At 46.0% G+C, this 25,121-nt stretch overlaps 1 protein-coding gene across 1 annotated transcript in view; it reads left to right on the top strand.

Annotated features, from left to right (window-relative positions):
* Positions 1–25,121, top strand: part of MYLK (myosin light chain kinase) — an 807,913-nt gene that overhangs the window by 229,091 nt on the left and 553,701 nt on the right. Inside the window, exon 4 of the mRNA XM_088460742.1 lies at positions 18,958–19,165. Coding sequence (XP_088316868.1) covers positions 18,958–19,165 — 208 coding nt within the window. The remainder of the gene's footprint in view (positions 1–18,957; positions 19,166–25,121) is intronic.

Here is a 25,121-nt window from a genome sequence, read left to right as displayed (position 1 = left end):
GAATTACCGCCGGATGCAAGAGGCGGTTCAAATCCCGACAGCGGCTGTCCGACATGGGTGAAAATCCCGATCATCCCCAGGTAAGTATTTACTAACCTAACCTCCCCCCTAAACCCTAACCCACCTTAGGGGTGCCTAACCCTAACCTTCCCCCCAGTGCCTAACCCTAATCTCCCCTCTAAGGGCCTAAACCTAACCCCCCCATTCCCTTAGCCTAACCTTGACCTCCCGGGGGGTGCCTAACCCTAAGTCCCCCCCGGGAGCCCTAAACCTAACCCTCCCCCCCTGCGGCTGTCCGCAGCGGCGCCCGGCATCACTTCGATCGGGATGCCGGTTGCTGGTCTCCCGGCGTTGGTAAAATGACAGGCGTCTAGATGTAGACACCTGTCATTTAACCCTCGCCGTGATAAAGCAGTCGGGAAATCAGCCGTCGGGATTACGACCACCGGCTTCCCGAATGCATACCGTTTGTTATTTACTGTTCTAAAGATCTTACCTCATTTCTAACCCAGAGGTCAACAGGTATTTGAGCTGGCGGTCAGTTGCCTTATAGCTCACCACCTGTATTCCGGCCATCGCATGTCTGGTGATGGTTTGTGTGTGGCTGGACCGGTCAGAAGTACTGAAGATGCGGCCATCCCAGCTAGTAGTGCGGGACGTTCGGGTCATGCGCCCGCCCAGGTCAAAGGGCTTAGTGCCAAATAAAGATGGAGCTGCAAACCGGGACCAGAACATAGGAGTTGCTTTTGTCCTCCATTTAGCACAAGGATTTGGGGTCCTTCTGCTTTATTGCACAGCATGGATATGGAGCCTTCTCCACAAAAGCCAGCAAGTGCCCAGGAGAGTTAAGTTCTCAGGGCATGTTTCTACTAGTGTCAGGGTATTTAGTAATGTAGTAGTATTGTCAATTCTACAGTGTGCCTTCAGCTTTGGGAGCTAAGAAGAAATCATGCAAGAAAAAAGCATTGTTCTAATATTTGCGTCGCTTGTGATAAACCTTTCTCAGGAGTTCAGGATGCAGTGTTATGCGAGGATTGTGTTAAGATAACCTCACCTGTTCCTAGTCAACCTAATCAACTGCAGGAATTAATGGAGTGGATGAAAAAATTCTTTGTTTGTGGAGGAATTTATGAAGTTACAAAGAGCTAAGAGAACTAGTGTCAGACTAGTATTTGTTTGTGAACCCGGTGTCTGATATTCGTCTGTGTTGGTGTCTGGAGGCGTGTACAGAAAGCTGGCAGGCCTAAGGAGACCTTCCCTGACCAGGAATCGAACTCAGGTCTCGGCGGAGAGATGCCGGATTGTACCCACTAGACCACCAGGGATGTCGGTGTTGAAGACAAGTTGTTATGTGCAATCAGAGGAGAGTGTGGCAGTAGATTGACCAGGCTGATACTGGTTTAGTACTGTAGACATATAATAAAAACACTCTTCTTACTGTAACCGAAATGCTGGAGTGGTAGATCTTGGCAACGTATTCACCAGGCTGAAACTGGATTGTCGCTGTAGTCCAGGATCCAGGAGCGCTCAGATGGTAGTAGGACCGGATGCAAGCAAAACACCGGAATGGGTGGTAGGTGATGATACCAGGAACAGCATCAAGTGGAGCAGGAACCAGGAACACTCGCCAAGTAGTGAGAATGGTATACACAGGTGAGTTTTAGGTTTGGATAACAGGAACAGCTAGGTATTCTCTGTGCAACTTGTGGGATAGCTGTCTCAGGCATAGACAGAACTGGATTCAGTGTAGATCACGCAGAAGTCCGTGTAACAGAATGAAGCAAGCAACAGGAGCTCAGTATAGTTCACTCAGTAGGAACTGAGGTTAGACATTGTACTGGCAATTAGGTAGAATGAGCAGCTGGGCTATATATACCCCTGGACTACCTGGGATAGGCTGAGCAGAGACAAGTGGTATGGAGAGGCTCAGGCTATCACTCGATTGGCCGCTGCAGTCAGGTGATCAGGACGTGTCAATGCAGTACTCTGTAGCAGGCTTAGATCTTGCTTGGGGCCTAGCAGGCCGAGAAACACTGAAGCTTGTGCATCTGGAATGTGACAGAGAACGCTGGTAGAATCGGTGAGTGACCCGGCGACAGGGGAAACAGACCCGGGTTGTGACAACTACAGATGTGTCCTCCTACACCTTTCCTTTTTTGCTTCATTTGTCACAAGATGCCGTCACAGCTAAGATGCACCACGACGAGTAGCAGATAGATTCCACATTTTTTTCTCCTGCAAAAGTATTCATATAAAGTATAAGTAGCAAATTTTAAGAAAAATCACAAGGCGTGGCTAATTCGCAGATTCAAAGGCATGGCACATTTAGCCATATGGCTCAATTTTAGGATAGGTGTATGTGGACACATCTGTAGGTCACAGACTAGTCTGTATTATCGTTATGGGGCTATGTCACCTGAGTTTGTATCGGAAGATGGTTTGAAAAATGTCTCTAGTACAGAGTCAGGAGAAATCCAAGATGATAATAGAATATTTAATTTGGAAATTGTGGATAGCATGTTGAAAAATATCTACAAGTCCATGAATTATAAGGAAACTCTGTGACTGTCTAGTGTTTAAGATGTGCTATTCAAAGACAGGTCCAAAAGGGGTAGAGTTTTTCCAGTACATAAGGTGATGAAGGAATTTATGTGTAAGGAATGACAAAACTTGGATAAGTGACTGGGAAATTTGAAAATAATGTATTAGATTAATGATGAGCAGTTTCTCGCATGGTGTAATGTTGTTATGATAGAATATATGCTGCAGTAGTGGAAATAACATTTAGAACAACTATCCCTTTAGAAGATGGTGCTGTAATAAGAGATGCTATGGACAAAAAGATAGAAAGTTCTTTGAAAAAGTTGCATATTTCTTCGGCTGTATCTTTGAAATATGGTATTGCTGTGGCTACAGTTTCTCATGCCTTGAGGCTATGGGATTCCATTATGCAGTCAGATTTGGAGGAGAAAATCTCGAGACAGTATTTGCAAAGGAGCCCAGGAATATTTCTGAAGGCTATAGAGTATTTGTGTGAAGTGTCTCTTGATGTACTGGAATTTATAGCAAAAACCATGACTGCAGGTGTTATGGCAAGAAGAGTGTTATGGTGGATACCATGGGCAGCAGGTAAGTTTTCAAAGAACAGACTTGTTTCATTGCCATATGATGGTTCTCTGTTTTTGGTAATAAGCTGGAAGCAATAATTCAGAGATTGACAGGTGGTAAGTCTGTAAAGCTAACTCAAGATAATAGCAGGTATCTTGGGCCGTCTCCTAAGCAACAGTTTAAAGAAGCTAAAAGTTATTGGCAGGACGTCAATACAGTGGAAGGTATTCCACGGGACAGTCCTTTCGCCAATCCTATAGGAGAGGCAATCAGAAGTAATGACTGCAAACCCCTCACATCGGTGTTGGTAGGGGCAGACTTCTAAGATTTGCCAGATGATGGAAACATTTTGTTCAAGGCAAATGGGTACTGGATGTAGTATCACAAGGATACCAGATAGAATTTGCACAGATTCTGAGAATAAACAAATTTGTGAAATTGGAAGTTCCGGTTATGGCTTTGGAAGTCACAGCTTTAGAAGAAAGTTTAGAAAAATGGATTAACTCAGAAGAAGTAGAGCTTGTCCCATCTACACAGATGAGGAAGGTGTTTTACTCTCACCTATTTCTGATATGAAAGGCCTCGGGGGGGTTCAGAATGATTCTGGATCTCAGAGAATTAAATGAGTTCTTGAAAGTAAAGAAGTTTCATATGGAAACATTGAAAACTATTTTGGCAGGAATAAGAAGAGGATATTTCCTGGTCTTGATATATCTAAAGGATGCATATTTTCACGTTCCAGTCAATAAGAAATACAGGAGGTATCTGAGATTCTGTGTCAAAGAAAGCCATTTCCAATTTACCTGTTTGCCGTTTGGTCTGGCAACATCTCCAAGGACGTCTACAAAGGTTCTCGTAACTCTTATAGCCCATCAGAGAAAACGAGGAATAGCGATCTGGCCATATTTGGATGACCTGCTACTTTTAAGAAAATAGGAAGAAGTGGTGAAGCAAGCTTTGGATGAAACAATAGAATTCCTTCAGTTTCAGGGCTGGATAATCAAATGGGAGAAGAGTCAGTTAAAACCAGTAGATACTCGACAATACACAATGACACTTTCAGAAGAAAGAAGCAGGGAAATTTGAAAATTAGCAGTATAGGTAAAAAGATGCTGTGGCCGGGTCCCAGTCCTGATGCCGCCTGCCCCGCCCTCCTCATGGTTAACAGTGGCCGTGACACGGAAGGGATAATTCCCGTGCTGGGGCGCCATATATGAAATGTAAAGACGCTAGGCGCCCATTGTAAACTTATTGCTGGTGCTAGGCGCTGGGTGGCTAGAAATTTATTTTTAAAGTGCTGGAACTGCTGCAGCCCAGAAACTCTCTGGTGGCTGCGGAAATGGGGTATGTTAACCCACGGTACACTGCACTGGAGGGACGGGGTGTAAGGAGCTGCTGAGTGCTCCACGCTGGGCACCAGGAGCCTAGTTTCTGGTGCCCCAGCTACACAGTGCACCGCTAGTTAACCCCCGGAAGGTGCCACTGCAGCCAGGACTGAGTGCCAGGCTGCAAGGCACTCCAGGGCAGCAGGAAGTCGCTGCAGCCGGGCCAAGTGCTCCGTACTGCAGGGCTTAGTAATACATAGGGGGACTGGGCTAACCAGCTCCCCACATGATGCTAGTTAACCCCAGGTGCGCTGCAATGACTGCTGGGGACTGGGAGCTTAGCTCCTGGCACCCCAGCACTACTAGGCAGATTGGTCACATGCTGGGGGACAGGGAGAGCCAGCTCCCCGTCCTCCCAGTGCAGAGAGGGACAGTGTAAAGGTAAAGCTGCTGCAGCCAGGGCATGGTCACAGGCTGCAGAGCCAGGTGCCTTACGCTCAGTGACGGATTCAGGGGGGGCATCATGCACTGAGCTGAGCAGCTGGTGGCTGCACACTGAGCAGCGCTCCTTCCGTGACCGCTCCAATGCAGGGACTGTAGTGTACACAATGGTTCGCTACCTTCCTCTCTGTGTCTGTCCCTCGACCTCGGGCTCCTTCCTGCCCCCGGCTAAGATCCTGCCCCCTCACCGAGAGGCCCCGCCCCCTCTCCTACCATGTCTGACTATCTTCTCCTGTCCCTGCCGAAGACCCCACCCCCTCACCCCGAGTCTCCACCCCTTCACTAGTCTATCCTATCTGTGTCATCTCTTATACCCTGGAGCTCCGCAGGAACTAGAGACAGAATAGCCTTCCAGATAGGTAAGTACCAGGGCAGGTGTGAACATTTTAAAATTATATTTGAGGGGGTTAGGGGGGTTGGAATACTTATGCAATGGGGGGTGTAGATGTTTTTATTTTTGGGGAGAAGGGGTTTTAATACTGTAGATGCTGAGGGTGGTGTAATGTGTGTGGATGTGGGGGGGGGTATTATTATTGTGTGTGAGGGGTATATTCATAATATCTGTATTATATGTGGGTCATTGATTTTCTCTGCATTATTTGGCGTTTTCTGTGTTATCTGGCATTATCTGGCACCCATTGTGACGCTCCCTGATCTGGCAGTCACTGGGAGCCTCTCTGTATTATAGGGCAGTCACTATGATGACTGCAAACCTCTCTGTATTATATGGCACATCTCTGCGACACTTCCTGATCTGGTAGTTACTGCAAACCTCTCCGCATTGTAGGACAGTCACTGTGATGCTCCCTGATCTGGCGATCACTGAGAACCTCTCTGTATTATATGGCAGTTACTGCGATGCTTCCTGAACTGGTTGTCACTATTATATAGCACATCACTGCAACGCTCTCTGTTCTGACGGTCACTTCAAACCTCTCTACATTATAAAGCACATCACTGCAACGCTCCCTTATCTGATGGTCACTGCAAGATTCTCTGTATTATATGGCAGTCTCTGCGATGCTCTCTGATCTGGCTGTCACTGCGAGCCTCTCTATTATATGGCACATCTCTGCGACGCATCCTGATCTGACGATCACTGTGAGCCTCTCTGTATTATAGGGCAGTCTCTGCGATGCTCTCTGATCTGGCTGTCACTGTAAGCCTCTTTGTATTATATGGCACATCTCTGCGACGCATCCTGATCTGACGATCACTGCGAGCCTCTCTATATTATATGGCAGTCTCTGCGATGCTCTGATCTGGCGATCACTGAGAACCTCTCTGCATTATCGTTTAGTCTCTGGTTTCTGTATTGTGATGGGGCTGGTCGTAGTACTTGTTTATAGCTCTTTGACATAAATTTTCATACATTTCATTGACTATTTAAAGCACACCCACATTAAGCAAACCTTACCTACAGAGGCTATTATGTGTCTCTTCCCCATTGCAATGCACTGATGGAGAAGTCAGGCCACTTAGTTGAGTCTGCAAGGCTAAAAGTTGCCAGCCAGCCCCTGCTGCTTCTGCCCCTGCACAGATGAGGGGGCATGGCTTCTGCTGATCTTGGACAGAGGGAGGGGGAGAACAGGGAGATGGCTGGGGGAAGGGGGAGCAGGGAGATGCTGCTGGTGCTAAAACTGTGTATACACACATAGTGAATACATAAACATATACATTGTAATAATCAATGTGGCCACAAAAAAAACCTGTAAAGGGGAGGTGCCAGTACAGGAAAAAGGAGGAGCCATAATTCATCATTAAATCGCCCACCCTAAAAGAACAGTGTAGATCCGCCCCTGCTTACGCTGGGGACTGGGAGCTTAGCTCCCAGCTATTCAGCACGGTTACAAAGCCCAGCGCTGGGCACCCAGTATGAAAGCACCAACACACACATAAAAATAATGTTAAATAAGATGTATACAAGTGTTTATCCATGTATGTGCAGCACTTAGCGGTGCACACAGATCCTGAGCTGCAGTGATGTGCTGTGTGTAAAGCCTGATGCTGTGCACAGGCACAAAGTGTGAATATATTTAACTTGATGTATTTTTAAGTATATAATTTTAAATAAAAGTGCACTTACCTTTGTTCCCTGGAAGTTTCAGTGGATCCAGGACTCTGTGTGGGTTACTGGTTCCCCCAGCCCCTTCCTGAGAAACTGACTGCTCATACCTAAAAGTGGTATGAGGAGATGCATGGGAAGCTGGCCAATGCAGCCACCTAATTATTTTCAGGGAGCTTCCCCTCCATTACCAGTAAACCTTGGTTGCCCACCTCTGAAGCTCAGATTCAGACTAGAGGTGGCAGGCTTGGTCCCTTAGCAGATTCCCGGAAGTACATTTTGGAAGTAACATATTTCTTCATCCCAGGCGTGATGGAGCCTTGGCATGCAAGGCACATACACTTAATTTGATTGGGTAAAAAACACATGGCGGACTTACCTCCTGTGGTAATGTGTATTGGAGTGATATATAAGAAGGCCTGTGAGCCTGGTTTGGTGTATATCTTTTTGACCATAAAGAAGGATTGAACTGCTGTGACACATCTGTATGCTGACCCTCTTAAGCTGAGGGGAGCAATAAACATCTTGCCTTTACAAATGACTACATCTGAATCCTGCGACAACAGAATTGCGTTAAACGCTATTCCGTTCTCTGGCTGTTCTGGATTGAGCTCAGTATCTCAAAGCTCAAGCTCTCTGTGTCACGACCCTGGCTAGTTTTTCACCTTTCACCTTTTGCCTTATGACTTAGCCCTGCCAACTGTCCCGTGGATCTGTATATGTAAGTCACCTGGGAGATCTGTCCTGATCAGGCTGGCTGCAACACTTCTGTGTATGCATTTGGACTGTGTTCTCCTTTCCTCAGTGATTATTCACCTGGGTCCTTTCCTGTCTGTGAACACTGCTAGTCTTGATTGGAATTGCAGGTGCAGTTCTGACTCTCAGTACTGCAGATATGTTTGCTCCCTCTGCATGTTGTGCCCTCCAACACTCAGAATGCTACTGCCAGACCACCTGACTTTATCCACCAATTCCTGCGAGACCCAGGGTATAAACATTCTCGTCTGATTGCATTCAGGGCCTGAGCATCTTGTTACTTCCCGTGGTGTATAGTTTGTGCTACTTCTGTGTACAAGTGTTTCCCAGGCTCCTGCTGCGTTCCCAAACCAGTTAATCCAATAATCCTGCTGTCAGCTATACCTGGTATATCCAGAAATCCTGCTGGTTTCCAGACCAGTTCATCCAGATCCTGCTGTCAGCTATACCTGGCATATCCAGAAATCCTGCTGGTTCCCAGACCAATTCATTCAGCAATCCTGCTAATAGCTATACCTGGCGCATCCAGAAATCCTGCTGGTTTCCAGACCAGTTCAATCAGCAATCCTGCTAATAGCTATACCTGGCACATCTGGAAATCCTACTGGTTCACAGCCCAATTCAGCAAGTATATCTACTGGTCCTCAGTCCAATTCTGCAAGCCCACCTACTGGTACCCCATCCAGCTCAGCAAGCCTTCATGATGGTCCCAGTCTGGTTCCTCCAAGTTTTCTACTGGTTCCACTCCAACGTTACAAGTTTCCTGTTCCTGTCATTTATCATCAAAGACAGTTCTCACTGCCATACAATTCATATGCAAATAGAGCTATTTACATCATCCATGGTTCCAGTCAAGCTGATATCCGCTAAATCCAGTTCAACACCTGAGTCAGGTAACTCTCAAGCACCAATCGTGACACTCTGCCAGCTACCTTGGAGAGCCTGGTCCATTGTGAGGGATCAGGGGGAATCAGCTGACACCAATCAGCAGCAAGAGGTTCCAGGGCACAGCAGCAAGTGGTTCCAGGGCCAGTGGAAGGACCTGGTGGTGGCAGAAAAGTTACGCGCCCACAGCAAAGTGTGTGGGGTCAGTAACAGGCGCTTACTGACTGTAGGAGGGAATCCCCGGGTACCCGCACATTAAGTGCCCCCACATCCACCGGGGTTAAAGTGGGCCAGAACATGAGATGGAACCAGTTCCGCCTCTGCCGGCCCACCTAACCCCGGCACCGCAGGGAGGATCTATTTGCCGGGCGCCCGCTGAGATTTTGTTACCAGCATGTGCTTGGCTCACTCCCTGCAGCGGCAACTGGAGCTGGAGCTCTTTCCTTAGCTCCGGCTCATGCAGTACACTATCGGAGAGATGTCATAACGTCTCTCCCATAGTTCAGAGGAGCAGCCAGGCATACTGGATGGCAGCAGACGTGGGTGCTTCATTATAGGGGGCGCTACTAATAATGTGGGCACTGCTACTGGGGCATTACTATTGGGGGCATTACTTAGGGGGCACTACTACTGGGGGCATTTATACAGGTGGCACTACTACAGGGGGCATTACTATTGGGGGCACTACCACAGGGGGCATGACTAATGGGGGCATTGCATAAGGGGCACCTCTCCTGGGGGCACTGCATAAAGGGCACCACTACTGGGACACTGCATAAGGGGCCCTACCACTACTGAGGCACTACCACTACTGGGGCACTGCATAAGGGGCACTACCACTACTGGTGGCACTGAATAAGGGGCACCACCACTACTGATGGCACTGCATAATGTGCACTACCACTACTAGGGGCACTGCATAAGGGGCACTGCCACTACTAGGGGCATTGCATAAGGGGCACCACTACTGGGGGCATTGCATAAGGGGCACCACTACTGGGGGCACTGTATATGGGACACTACCACTAGTGGGGGTACTGCATATGGGACACTACCACTAGTGGGGGTACTGCATATGGGGCACTACCACTACTGGGGACACTGCATAAGGGGCACCACTACTGGGGGCATTGCATAAGTGGCACTACTACTGTGGGCATTGTATATAAGGGACACTATTGTGAGCATTGTGTAAAAGGGGCTCTACGGTGTGTCATAACATGAATAAGGGACACTAGTACTATGTGGTGTAATGTGAATCAGGAGCACTGTGCAAAGTGGCCCAATGTTTAGGCACTGCGCATTCACCGCATCTGGCGTGCGCGAGCTCCGCCGGGCGACTGAAGTTCATTCTCTATGGGGCTCGCAACAAGGTGGGGCAGCTGTCGATGGTGAGTGACAGCTCACCCCGTTTTGAGGGGGGGGGGTGGCTGGACAAACGCAGGCGTACCCTTAGGAACGCCTGGCGTTTGTAGGGAGGTCTTACTGACATAGCTACTGATGTCAGTAGTGGACTTCTTGCTCTTTTAGAGCAGGAAGTCCACTCGGCCTTGCGACAGCCTATACCCTACCGTAGGGTCTCGTCGCAAGGTCGAGGGCTGCGATTATCGCGACGGTCTCCTGGCCGCTCGCACAAGCTGTGGGTGGTCTCCCACAGCTTTGCGAGCAGCCAGAGATAACAAATAAAAAAGCCCACAATCCCAGCGTGCAGGCAACAGCAGCGAGCGGCTCTGGATCAGGGCCTATGTGCGGTGTAATGTGGATAAGATTGTGCAACTGGAGAGTAATATTTCATGTGGGTGCCTATATGTGTTTTTTTTTCTCCTGTGGGTGTATATTGTGTGTTTTTTTTTTTCTTGTGTGTGCTTGAAGTTTGACTTATCTGGGGATACAGTGCTAAAGGGGTTATGTCACTCGCTAAATTTCCTCCTTTAAGTATTTAACAAACAGCGCTAAGCTTAGCTTATCGCTGTTTGTCAATGTACCGCTTACGAGCAATATGGTCTCCATTGCGCTTACCCCCATTTTGTCCATATTTAATAGGGGCCTCCACATGTTTGTTGTCCAGGGGCCCCCACAGACCTTAATCCAGCCCTGCTGATACACCAAGATCCAGTGGGGATCAAAACTAATCTGTGAATAGGTGGCAAGCTGAGGTCATCCGGTCACAGATGCGCCAACATTTATATACAATACGGCACTCCGGCTTCTTGGGATGATGTCCTCAAAAATAGGTATAGTCCCATGGGCAAGGTGGAGAATGAGGAAATTACAATGGGACGTTCTGAAACACAGCAGGAAAGGGCTCTCTTTGTATTGCCAAATAAAATTGGAATTGGAGCATTTGCTGCAACAAAGACAACAGGGATATTGGACTCCTCAGTAAAGGAATGCCTCTTCAAACCAACGAGAAATGAAAGCAGTCTGGAAGGCAATCAGGTGCTTCCAGAATCAGTTAGAAGGAAAGCATCCAAGAATATTCTCGGACAACACAACGGTGGTGGCATATTTGAATCGCCATGGCAGCATAAAAAGTCATACTCAAATGGTGGAGGTATCAAAGATCATGGAGTGGCTGGAACACCTAAAATCCTTATCAGCTCTGCATGTGCCAGGGAAAGACAACATCCTAGCAGATTTCCTCAACAGAAACTAGGTCCTTCCAGGGGAATGGGAGCTGGATGCGCAAGGTTTGGTCACCCAGAAATATACTATATATGGCTACACATCGAAACATGATTTTCTCCAGGTACTGTCTACCACAAACGAGTGCTGTAGACACGCTCTCTCTTGTTTGAAAGTTCAAGCTGGGGTATGTGTTTTCGTTTGGAAGAATTCTTTCCCGTGGTGGATCTTAAATCTGATATTTTGATGACCACTACACACCAGGTTCTGCTAATCTTGCATGACTGTTTTGTTAAAGGTCCAGATGTATCTACTATAAAGGTGCAAATAGCAGCCTTAAGTGTCTTACTAGATAGAAGGTTGTCAGAAGAAGATCTGGTAAGAGATTCTGCCAAGCATATGACGAGAATACAGCCACAAGTAAGATCGGTAGTAGCCCAGTGGAATCTTAACTTGAATTTAAAGGCACTGATGTTACCTCTGTTTGGACCATTGTAGGAGATTCCTGTGAAATTATTGACTTGGAAGGTTGTATTTATAACTGCTATCTCCTCGGCAAGGAGAGTACGTTAATTGCAGGTGTTATGGGTGGAAGAGCCTTATCTAAATTTACTTGCAGACATAGTTGTTCTGAGAATGAATCCAACTTTTCTACAGAAGGTAGTGTCAACCAGTGGGGAATTTTGCCAAGGGGCTGCGAGGCTGCAGCCCCCCCCAGCAAAATCCACCACCTCAGTGTAGTTAGTGCAGTCCGTGACTGCACTGGCTACACTGTGACTGGCAGGGGCTTCCTGTTGGAAGCACCACCTGCCAGTCACATATACAACAGGGAGCCCCAGGGGGAGGTGTCTCCTCCCCCTGGGACTGCCAGTCTGGCTGCTATTTGCAGAGAGAGGCTTCCAGGAGGAAGCCGCTACTCTGCCTTTCTGCCAGCCCTAACCAGCTCCTTGGGGATGCAGATAATGCACCCTTTGGAAGCTGGTGACATGCGCATGCGCGGCTGCCCGCCACTAGTGCGCATGTGCCTGTCCCGGTGCCTGACAGATGGATTGCGCAGGTGCCGTGACCTGGCCAGGAGGAGGCAGGAGCCGGTGAGTGACCCTCAACCTAAAGATGAGAGTGAAGAAAAGTTGCATAAACTTGACTTGGTTAGAGCAATATCTGTCTACTTAAACAAGGTGAAGGAGTTCCGGAAAACAAAGCACTTGTTTGTTCTTCCAGTGGGTGCAAGGAAAGGTTGTGCTCCAACAAAACAGAGGATCGCAAGGTGGATCAGAGAGGTGATCACATATGTGTATAAGAATGATGGATGTAAAGCTCCAGAAAATCTTAAAGCACACTTGACCAGGGTGGTGTCGATTTCATGGGCCAAGAAGGCGCAGGTGTCAGTGAAAGACATTGTGCTGCAGCCACTTGGTCATCGATACATACATTTTCAAGCCATTATGCGTTGGATATAGTGGCCACCCACTTTGGAAGTCATGTCCTCCAGGGGTCTTATGAATAAATTCAATATTAAAGCATGGATATGCTAGTTGGCTAATTATTTGCCCTCCCTATATCCTGCTTTGGTATATCCCAAAGTAATGGCTGCCATGAAGTTGTGAAGAAGAAAAAAAGCGAATTATACTTACCGATCATTCCATTTCTTCTAGATAACTTCATGGCAGCCTATAGTTACCCTCCCTTATGGTGTTTTTTTCCCAGGAACAGATATGGCAGACACTCAAAAGACAGGGAGGAAAGGGAGGAGCAAGTTATGTACACTAGTTGAGCGGTCCTTGGCAAAAAAACTTCCTGTCTATACTGGGGGAAGGGGATATAATTCCAGAATAACAGCTGCCATGAAGTTATCTCGAAGAAATAGAATTATCAGTTCGTATAATTCGCTGTTTTTTAAACTCGCTGTGAGTTTAAAAAACAATTTGGAGGCATTCATCATGACTCATTAACTAAAGTATCACTTCCAAAAAGCTGCTCCTTTTGCAGTCAGCTTTTTGGAAAAGTGATTATTTTCCCCCTACATCTGCTGTGTTCCTATGGATTTCCCTGTCACCAGTGCCCCAAGCCCCCTGCATGCTAACCCTGCTGGTGTGTACACTCCCACCCATCCTTTCCCCGGTGTCCATTCTGTCTCCCCCTGTGACCACTCCCCTCCCCTTGCTGCTATCTCCCGTGCCCAGCATGCTTTCCCAAGTGTGATGTCTGCTCTGTCCTCCCCATGCTGCTGTCTAAATAGATCCATAGCATGGAAGTACTGTGACTCCACAGGCTGTACCTCTCTGTGTATCTATAACATACAAGTAGTGTGACTCTGCAGGCTGTACCTCTCTGTGTATCCATAACATACATGCATTGTCACTCCACAGGCCGTACCACACATAAGTGGTGACTCCGTTAAAATATTTTTTTTGTGCTGAACTCCACTGTGTATCCATAACATACTGTGACTCTGCAGGCCATACCCCACTGCATTCACATATGCAGTGTGACTCCCCAGTGTCATTTGTGAACAAGGTTAAAAAAAAGTTTATTTATACCCTGCAGTGTGGGCGTTTTTTTTGCAAAAAAGAATTGTTAAAAAGGATATATAGTTCTATTGTTTGTACTACTTCGTGTTCGTCGATATGGAAAACGATCAGTTGAGAGAATAGAAGGAACCGCATGCTAGTGCTGTAGCTGCTGCCAGTCACGACGAAACTAGTCCTTCAACGTCATCTATTAAAGCCGATGACAAAGGGCATATAGGGTTTATGTCATGACATCTAAAATCCAAAAAACAGTATACAGTGGTAAAGAAAAAAACAACTCAAATAAAGGGAAAGTTTGGTGCAGAAAAACATAAAATTGCCAACATGCCATTCACCACACACTTTATTTATGACTGGTGGCTCTGCAACTGTCAGTGAGGCATCTTCTGTCTCTCATAATGATGTAGGCCCTTCTCACTCAGGACCTGAATCAGCAAGGAATGCAAGTGAGAGAACGCACGCACTCGGCCGATGTTTTCGCACTGCATATGCATTGCCCTGTGCATGAGTGAACTAGCCAGTTTGATCAGGTAAAGGTACGCAGACTACACGCAGTGTATACGCAGACCCTTCCGATATTGATTGACAGGAAGTGCCGTTTGTGGGTGGTGACGGGGGGGTGGTCGGGCGAACACTGGCATGCCTGTGCGTTGGAACACCATTATAGGGGCATGCATAATTAAGGCATATGCATATGCAGCCAGATGATTCAATGCACTTAGCAAGTGGCCAAAATCCTGCACGACATCAGGTCAACCTCTATTGTGCTTATGGTTCTGATGGTTCTTGATGTTGCCGATGTTTCCAGCATATACATGCATCGGTCGAGTGCGTGTTTTTTCTCACTTGCAATCCTTGCTGAATCAGGCCCTCAGAGTCTAGAAGAGGTGTCAAAAAATGAAAACTACTAAGACAGTAGAACAAACTGTGTGTTCAAAAATGTCACAAATCCCTGAGGATTCCACCATTTCTGTAAATATAGGATGCTACTGTGGAAGTGCAACACGATGAGGGGGTTATTTCTGTAGCTGACACCAGCACTAATGAGGATGTTGATGATAAGGATGTTATTTGTGTAAGTTAGACACCAGTGGAAGCAGTTCTTGCCCGTGATGAGAAGAAGGCCATTGTCATGCCAGGGCATAAGACCAAAAAATCCACCTCTTATGTGGATTAATGCAGCAGGTTTTAGACAGTTAATTGAGGTCTGGTGTCCCCCCTACCAAATTCCATCTCTGGCCCTCATTCAGAGCCACTCGCTAGCGGCAGTACGCTCATTCCGAGCGATGTTCACACATCTGCGCATGCGTACGGATTGTTGTACGCATGCGCGAACCAGTCAGTGCGGCCGAAATTCATGTGCTCGCAAAATAGCGAATGCCTGATAATTTGAGTGACAGGATGAGGCGTATGTGGGTGGTAACAGGGGAAGGTGCTTGAAAACGGGGAGTGGAAATCAGAACGCAGGCGTGCTTAAAGGTCAAAACGGGCGTTTTATGGGTGTGCATATTTAAAACAGCAGCGTCATTGACCACGTCACTGGGTTTTTTTTTTGCCAGAACTGCTCGCAAAATTGTGGTAGCAAAAACCAACCACAAGAATAGCGAGCAGTTCATACCCTGTTCGATGTACTCGATTAATCTAATAAATAGCGGACATGACGTCGGATGCGAGCGGCCAGGGGGCGTAGTTTCCCAAAAAAAGACCGCAAGTTTTGTTCGCTCGTTCAGACCTAGAGGCGTGAACAGACCGCAAACAGCGAACGGTTCATTTGAATAGCCACCCCTATTTTCTGGACGAGCGAGCGCAAATAGCGACCGGCTCTGAATCAGGGCCTCTGTTCCATTTAACTAGACAAGCAATTCCTCAGCTGTACCAGGATGTTAAAAATATTGGCCTACAAAATGCCATTGTACCCATTGTCCACTTAACCACAGCTATGTGGACAAATGGAACTTGGAAACTAAAGATTATATGACTGTGACAGCCCACTGGGTGGGTAAATCGCCTTCAGCAGCAGGAACAGCAGCATCTAACAAACAATGCCAGCTCATTCAGAGGCAGGCTACTCTATATCACTGGCTTCACCAGGGTCAGTGCAAGGTTTCCCTGCACCCTAGGTAAAACTTCAACCTACTGCCCCAAACCACCATCAGTACCCACTTCCTAGCCCCTCAGATGAAAGTGCATCTTATATGTTCCACAGCTGCCACCTGCATCAAGTACAATTTTGTGGTAGGCAGACTAGTGGTGCCCCCCAGATTGTGGCACCCTAGGCAGCTGCCCAAAGCTGCGTAATGGTAGAGACAGCCCAGGGCTTCACTAAGAGGCATACCGCTGGCAACCTGTTGCAAAAACTAAGGGATTTCATAGCAAAATGGCTTACCCTGCTTGGACTCTCCTCAGGATTTGTGATTTCTGATAACGCCACAAATATTGTTAAAGCATACAAATATTGTGAAAGCATTATAGCTGGGTGAATTCCAAATTGTCCCATATTTTGCTCACACAATCAACTTGGTGGTACAGCGTTTTTTAAGAAATGACAGGGGCTTGCAGGAGATGCTGTCTCTAACCTGAAAAATGTATGGATATTTTCGGCATTTAGCAGCTGCTTGCAGAAGACTTCAATTCCTTCAAGAACAGTTACATTTGCACTGCCACCAACTGAAGCAAGAGATGGTAACAAGATGGAATTCCACCCTTGACATGCTTCAGCAGATGGAGGAACAGCAAAAAATCATCCAAAGCTACACAACAAGCTATGAGATTGAGAGAAGAGGGAGAATGTACATTAGTGCACCACAGTGGAGACTACTTTCTGCATTGTGCAAGGTGCTGAAACCATTTGAAGTAGTCACCTGTGAAGTGAGTTCAGACACTGCCAGCTTGAGTCAGGTGATTCCCCTAATTAAACTTTTGGAAAAGTGATTCTGTTAAGTATGTCAAACTTGTAGATCAAGTCCATATTTGCTTCGCCAGGATCCTAGGGTTGTCAATATTTTGAAATCAGATCACTACATTTTGGTGACTGTGCTTGATCCTAGGTTTAAGTCATATGTTGTGTCTTTCTTTCCAACTGACCCAGATCTTAAGAGATGCAAAGAGCTCCTGATGAGCAAGTTGGCAGCTCAAGTGCACATGACATGACAATGTCTCCTTCAGTTTCTCAGGCAACTGCTGCTTCCATGAAAAAACTCCTAAGAGACCCAGTGGTGATGCAGAGGAGTCAACACAACATTTTGACATCTGGTTGGGTCTAAAAGGAATGCCCAATATTAGTGACACCTCTACCAGTCACCATCCAAGGAATGGTGGAGATTTATTTAATCGATAGCATACAATTAGGCATGTCAGAGTCCCTTTGATCACTGGAAGAAACAACTCCATCTTGCACCACTTTTCTCTTTGGCCACGGCTGTGTGGCAATGTGTCATAGATGTGCTATAAACTACTGTGTGTTTGTGCCGCTGTTCTGTTGCTTAGTAAACAGCCAGCCTGTGGGCCAAATTGGATGAAAACAATATTGTCAGTTGTGAGGTGGTCAAAATTCACTGGAAATGAATGTTATTAAGGTTAATAAAATGCTCTAGAAACAAAAAAAAGTCCCAAATTATGTGTTATCATCAATTGTTGGAAAAGAAATACAGATCCAAAACCCAAAAAAACGGGGGCTGGCGCACATCTGACAGAGAAGCTGGCTTCTCTGTGTGTCCCCGATTCCTGTCCTATGTGTTTTTAAACCCCCAGGAGAAGTCTGTTCGAAAAGACAAGACTAGAAATGTCGGTTTTGGTGAAAAGCCGCAACGGGTCCTGGGGGGGTGGATGTGAGGAGAGGGAGGGCTCCATCCACAGGCCACTCCAGGTGTTGGGCCTTTCAGCGTGGTTGCAGGCTCATTAGGGCTTGCACCTTGAAAGGGCTGATATAAGCTGAGTTTAGTTATGGCTGAGTGTCTCACACCTGGGAGAGCAGGCCCGCAGGCTAGCTTGCTCTAAGACACTGTTTGATACAAACCTGTAAGTACCGTGGACGTGAACTTGTAAAGTCTTCTGGTAGTGAGGGATCCTACTGTCTAGTTAGAGCCCAGACGGGCTAGGGGTTTGTTTATGTTTTATTTTATTTATGTGTCTGGTACAATAAAGACTGGCTCTGACCAGCTTGCACGAGAACCCCAGAACTGTGTCCTGTTTCTCAGGCTGACGTATGTGTAAAGAGGGAGTCCATCTACCCCAGGAGAGACAATTTATTTATTATGTGTGGGTGTGCAGTCATCTGTTATATAATCCTGTATGTTGTCTGTTTAGTGCTGTCCCCAGCGCACTTTCTCTTTCCTCTCTGCCTCACTTCAGCACTCTCCCTCCCTCTCTTTTTCATCCTCTTTTTTATATCTTACTCCATCTCTCTCACTTCAATTGTCTGTTAATAAGACTCGGCTGTAGGCATTGTGCACATGTGCGCACTTACCTAGCTTTTTGGGATGTTCCCACCTTTTTTCCTGTACAGAGTGTTTCTTCTTTCTGTATGTGACCTGTGAGCCCTTTGTGCCTTTTTTCTTCTATACAATTATGCACTTTTGTATGTGGATAATGCAGTGTTGTTATTCAGTGATTTTTGGGAGTGCCTGTGTTTTCTTCATAAGGTGGTATGTGATGGATAAGTATGGGAAATAACAGAAGTGTTTGAAGACTGTAGATGTGTATTATACTCACACTCTCTTACTGTAACATCACTTACACAGGTGGGTGGGGTGTAATGTATAAGTCACAGAAGGGCTGCAAGCTTAAATGTTTTGATAAAAAAATCATGAACCAAGGGCTTGTTTCATTACCGATCACAGCTGTGATTACGTACACAGACGGCCGATTGTTGCCGTATGCATCACAGTGCGCCTGCGCGAAGGTCTCACTGCGATTTTACTGCGACCGCAATGACTAGTCCAAGCCATGGTGGCCCCACCTTGTAACATACAGGACTTAAAGTACAGTATCTGTTGCTAACATCTAGACTTCCAGATACCACAGGACACCTTAAGAGGTCTTGTGGATTTCATGCCTTGTCGGGTCAGAACTGTTTGGTTTTAATGTTATGGTTGATTTATATATAATAAAATATATTTTGTGCAGATTGATACCATAAGAAATAATGTCCTCTGTGTTTTAGATCAGCGGTTGCCCAGATCCTCGGGTCACTTGGTACAGAAATGGGGAACCTATTCTGAATGGTGGACGGTACACGGTGGAGCTGAGTGCACGGGGTACATTTTGTCTTATGATAAAAGATGTCAAAGTGGATGATGATGGAAAATATACATGTGAAGCCTCAAATGAGGAAGGCGTGCGACAAGTTACCATAGAACTGACTGTGGAAGGTAAGTAATCTTCACTGATTTATTATTAAATCATAATGTTATAATTAAACTCTTCCTCTTCCCACTCATATTACTATTAAAGGCTAGCACTGCAGATCCACTACATTCCTCTATAGCTGTATAAGTTGATGCCCAGTCTACTCCTGTTAGTAATTTTTCCTAGTTTTCCTGTTTCTTTAGATGTAGTGAGTTATGTGCTATATAAAATCAATACCCGGTTAATAATATTACTTCTGATTTTAGGAAACCGAAAACGTGTAAAAGAGGCAAATTGTGGTAAACATTTTTTAAAGTTCTGTATTTTGTCTGAATCTGGCTGGTTGAGTAAAGGAGTTAGGGAAACAAAAGGAGCAGTTCAAGTATGTAGTCAGAGTAATAGAGCTGCATCAATGTGACAGATGGACGGCTTTAATCCATACTTGCCAACTCTCCCTCATTGTCAGGGAGACTCCCTGAAATAGCAGCAGTCTCCCTGTCTCCCTGAAGAGTCTACCAATCTCCCTCATTTCACCTTACCCCCATTATGACACTGTTATATAAAAGAAAAAACAGAGATATATACATTTAAATGGGATCATTAGTATAATTTCCCTGCATTGGGTATAAGGCACAATGATCCCTATGGTTACAAGTCTTTTCTGAGAAGTGTCAGTGTGTTTTCATCAACAAGTAAATCTTACTAAGTGCTTTGGGGCTCATTTACATGTGGATGTAAATCAATTTTATGACACGCCTCTCAGATGTAGCAGTACACGCCCACTTTACCGCCGCGCTCATAGGTGCTGCTTTCACATTCTCCCTGAAATGCATTTTCAAATGTAGGCAAGTATGCTTTAATCTCATTGCCCTCATATTTGTTGGAGCACAGATGTTTTTAAGTAAACTAGCGACCCACCCCGGCTTTGCATGGGAGCAATTTTATCTCACCAATGCCCCCTGCATCTCATAACAACCTACATGTCACCACAGTCCCCTGCATCTCACCACAACCCCCTGCTTCTCACTCCTGCCCCCTGCATCTCACCAGTGTCACCATAACCCCTAGTGCTGCTGCCCTGCAGATGGCTGGCACCCGGCCACTGGGATGTGCTGAGAAGGGCAGGAGGATCATGGATGAGAGATTTGTATTGCAGCTACCATAAGCATTATCAGCAGCTTATTCCCGGGGCTGGGGCACCTGTGCATATTTCCGGAGCCTCCATCCACACCCCTCCCCATCTGCCGAACATAGCGATGAGCAATGTCCTGTTTGCACAATGTACCCTACATTTCCTGGGCTTCCAGTTGAGCTTCTTCGTCGTTTTGTCCCTGTCCGAGAACAGCGCTGACTTCCATGGGAGGTGCCTCCTGTTCACCGATGGTGTATGGCTGAGTGGAAAATATCACGCTGGTGAGGGAGCACTCACGGTGATGGAGTGGTGGCCGGAGTCCACCTGTAGGTTCAGTGTAGGGCTGAACATCCAAATCCGATGGTTACTAACATCGATGTTTTTGTTCCGATGGTAGTGTTTTCACCATTTGATGGTGGCGGTCTGATGTTTGACACCATTCAATGGGAATAATTTGATGGTGTTCTGATGGTTGTTTATTTTTTTTTTTAATTCCTGATAGCTATGTTTCCCTTGGCTCCTTCTTGGCTACTGTGTCTGCATCAGGCCATCTTCATGGGTTTTGGAGGCTCTCACTCTCTGTCTGCCTCAGATGTGACCCTTTTCAGTCCTCATCTCACTCTCCTCTAGGCTGCTGCTAAGCAACAGGACACATTGCTATCTATATAAAGGATATCAGGTTGATGAGCCTGCTTGCAACCAGTCCCTTTGAATCTGTGGACTGCCTGGGATCTTTAGTGAAATGTCCTGTAGGTTCCAGGACACCAAAAGCTGTATACCATCTTAAGGGTAGAAATGATGTTGGTAGAGCCATTTCTCCTTTTCAGCAATTTGTTGGGGAATCCCCAACAGTAAGCGATATCCACTTTCTGGAGAGCCCTAGTGACTGGCTGAAAGGATCTCCGAAGAGCCAGTGTAGCTGCAGAAAGGTCTCCAGATATTTGGAGATCACCAAGAATCGGAGTGGATAGTTTGGATGGTCTAGCTGCATGGAGTATTGACTTTTTGATATGGAAATAGGGAAGACGCATTAAAGTGTCTCTAGGGGCTCCGATTGGTGCAGTACGTACCTTGGGTAAACGATGAATACGATCCATGAGAAAGTCAGTAATCTGGGTGGTTGGGAGTAGCTTTCAGGTCTGCATTGGAGACTGATTACGGGATACCACGTATTTTAATATTATTGCGTCTTGACCGGTCTTCGGGATCCCCCGCTTTACTTTTTGAGTGCGGTTACTTCCACCTGAAGTTCCTCATATTGGGTGATAAGTTCGTTGTGAGATTTAACCACTTCCTCTAATTTGTTTTCCAGGTGATCATTGCGAGTCCCCAAATCATCAACCGATTGTTGACACGTTTGTAGAGCGGCTTTGAAGTTGGCGGAGATATCAGCTTTAAAAGAAGCTAATAGTAGTTTCATGAACCCCAATGTGAGGGGGGCATCATCTGCCATATTGCTCTGTTGTGATGAATATAGGGGGAGAGTAGTCAAAAGGTGCACTGAGTGTAGATAGCTGTTTAGTACTCTTATCTCGCGTTGAGGCATTTAGAGGGTTGAGATGATGGAGAAGGTTTTTTAAAAAAGATTACAGGAGGTACAGCTGGGGAAGGTTTCTGACAATTAGGAACCATGGATGAATTGGACAGCAATCAGACTGAGAAAAGAAGGAACTGATGATGGTCAGAAATATATATATCAGAATCAAGGTGGACTGCGGTCCAATTTGTACATCAATAAAGTATCATATGATATCATAAAGGAGCAATGGATGTCAGCAGCTTATTTAACACAGAAACATTCTCCAGATACAGTAGCCGGGACAAGGGCAGTATATATGTAGATGGTAAAGTGAAGTATCTGTGAGCTACTAAGGTATAATGTGGCCACACTGCACCGCTCTTTGTACTGATCTAAAGTGTCCACTGTAAATATTCCAACTTAGTATCCCTCTATAGCAGCCCCCGTAAAGTTGGGGAGCTAGTCCAGTATAGTACTTCAGTGAGGAGTTGTGGGCTAGATGCAGGACATCCACTAAGTGGCTAATGTATAGGGACAGTACCTGAAGGTGTCTGAATGTGCAGGGGTTATCCGTGCAGCAACAGCTGCAATCAAGATGGCTGCCTCCCGCTGAAAGGTCTGAGCTCCTGCTCCGTAGTCCGCAGTCGAAGGTAGTGGGGGAGTGTGTAGGACGACGCTGGGCAGACTGCCCAGCAGCAGGGATCCGGATAATGCAGCCGCCGCTGACAGGGGGTTCGTCAAAGGCACAGCTCACCAGCGGTTACAGGCAGTGCTGTGGAGGAGGGAGGAGAACGCACTGCCGGCCTCCGAGAGCGCCTGAGAGCAGAGCTGCAGGGAGACCAGCTATCCCACCCGTCCAGGTATATTAGCGGTAAGGCTCAGTATGAGAGCAGTAAGGCTCAGTCGGCGGTAGAGCAGGGAGAGGGGACCCGGAACAGGGAAATGGTGGCTAGGAGCACCCGAGGAAGGCCCTAGTATACAGCAGTTCTTCTTCGGGTTCAGCCATGCACCTGGAGCTCCCCCGTTTCGCTTAGCAGGGCACTCAGCAAATCAGTGGGCACTGAATGAGGTTGTTCTCATTATATTAGGGGCAGGCAAGAGTCACTTTCTTCTGAAAGCAGTGTGGAGCTCAGGAGAAAGCCTGATTTAGCTTTTTATAAAAGACCCACTTGTTCTTGACTGTCTTATTCAATGATGTCAGTTCTTTATCTATTGCTGATTTCCATTCCTCCCAGTCATTGCATGACTTCGCCTCATAGAAAGTGATATAATATCTCCTAGGGGGTTTCCATTATTACTTCTCGCAGAACTCTTCTACCATTTTATCTAATAAACTTGTGTTGCGGTTCTTGTTCAAGCTTCACACTAGGTAGAGCTGTTTCATGGGAACATCATATCCCTTGATTTTGTAAGCTTTTTGTTTGTAATGTCCCATAGTATGTATCCTTTACTTTCCTGGCAGTATCCAAGCATGATACACTCAAGTGACTTGGGATCCAGTTTATGCCTCTTCTCCTTAGAAATGTGTGCAGATGCTCTGAACTCAAAAACTCGGGGATGATTGATGCTTGGCTTTCCTCCAGACCACGCCTCTAGTGGTGTTCTGCATTTCACAGCTACTGTGGGTGCTCGGTTTTTCAGATATACTGCGGTGAATACTGCTTCTACCCAAAAACTCTTTTCTAGGCCTACGTCACTCAGCATAGTCCACGCTCTCTTCACAGTTGTGCAGTTGGTCCACTCTCTAACACAATTCAATTCTGGTGTGTATGCAATGGTTAGCTGGTACTATATGCCATACACTTGCTTTGTTCTCATATTCAGCCATTTTCAGATTTTAAGATCTTTAGTTTCTGATCCATTTAAAACCATAAACAGCGCTGTGTACCACCTATAGTCTACATTAAAAATAAAAAATAGAATGCAATACAAAAATTGTGCCAGAAATAAAAAATATTAATGTTAAATAATAAATCATGAAAGATACTGGAATAAAAATACTAATTTATTAATACGAAACGCACATCATTGGCCAATGTAACAAATGTACATATACATATAAAAAAATGTGTCTAAAAACACCCCTCTGAGGAAATCCCATTTGGGAAGAAACCAGTCAGGGACTCTAACTAGTGCCTTTTTTTTTCTCCACCACAAGTACTGGTCTTGCGACACTTACCTCTACGAGGGTGCACGCAGCAGATGAGTCAAAGTCTGCCATTGGCTAACTGCACATAGCAGGGCTGGACAGAGCCTGACCCACAGAGACATCTCTATCTGCCAACACTCTGCTGCGAGACACCGCAGGCAGCAGCATAGCAGACACCATCCAAAAGTTTGTCCGTTGCGTCATCTGCCACAGCACTGTGTTGAGATTGCTCCTCGCTTGATTCACGGAACAGCACAGACCTGCCAGTCCATCGCCGCAAAATAGCGTAGACGGCAGCACAGAGGACGCCATATGGCGGCTGAGCATTAGTTCGTCACCAACCGCAGTCTAGCACAAAGAAAGTGCATGTTCCTTTGCCACGAGAAGGACGGAGCCAACAGACCGCCACACTGTCATATGGCGACTGAGCAATAGTGCATAATCTACCGCAAATCAGCACAAGAAAAGTGCATGTCCTTTTGTTACGAGACGGATGGAGTTTGCAGACTGTTACATTATCTCTATTATGAGGTATGAATCGCAGACCTGGCTATGAGACAGATGGAGCATGAGGTGCGTTGGTGAGTGAGGACACATTGTACACATTACACTCACTGTGGGACATTAACTCCATAAAACCTGCACTGAAATTGCTAGTGGAAAATTGTTCTAAATTCCTAAAAACACCTTTCTGGACAGTGGCCATCAGTGTTCAGCAGGACACAGTCTGAGAATTATCCTTTAAATTTGTTATGTCATCTACCCGGATAAGACAATTTCTTTGAAAGTCACCTTACTTTCTATTGTGGAACTTTAACAGATTTCAGGCATGGAGCCATAACAATCTCTGCCCATACATTTAGCACCTATAACCACAGCTGCTACATATGGTGATCCAGATTTATATGTCACTAGTTATCATTTATTACAGTGTTTATTGGCTCTTTTTTATGTTTAGTGTTTTTAGATACATTTTTTTATATGTATATGTACATTTGTTACATTGGCCAATGATGTGTTTCATATTGTTAAATTTGTATTTTTGCTTACGGTGCTTCAGCTCTGGTTGGAAAGGGACAATGTATTTGCCAGTCTCTCTGAACTAAAACAGAATAAAGGTGAGAGAGATTTCAGAGATGCAAAAATAAAAAACAAGCAGCCACTCTCGCATATATATAT

Source organism: Taudactylus pleione, unplaced genomic scaffold (assembly GCF_031769625.1).
Source record: "Taudactylus pleione unplaced genomic scaffold, aTauple2 ptg000977l, whole genome shotgun sequence".
Lineage (NCBI taxonomy): Eukaryota > Metazoa > Chordata > Amphibia > Anura > Myobatrachidae > Taudactylus > Taudactylus pleione.
The sequence above is the reverse complement of the archived record's forward strand: the minus strand, read 5'-3'. Positions and strand labels throughout refer to the sequence as shown.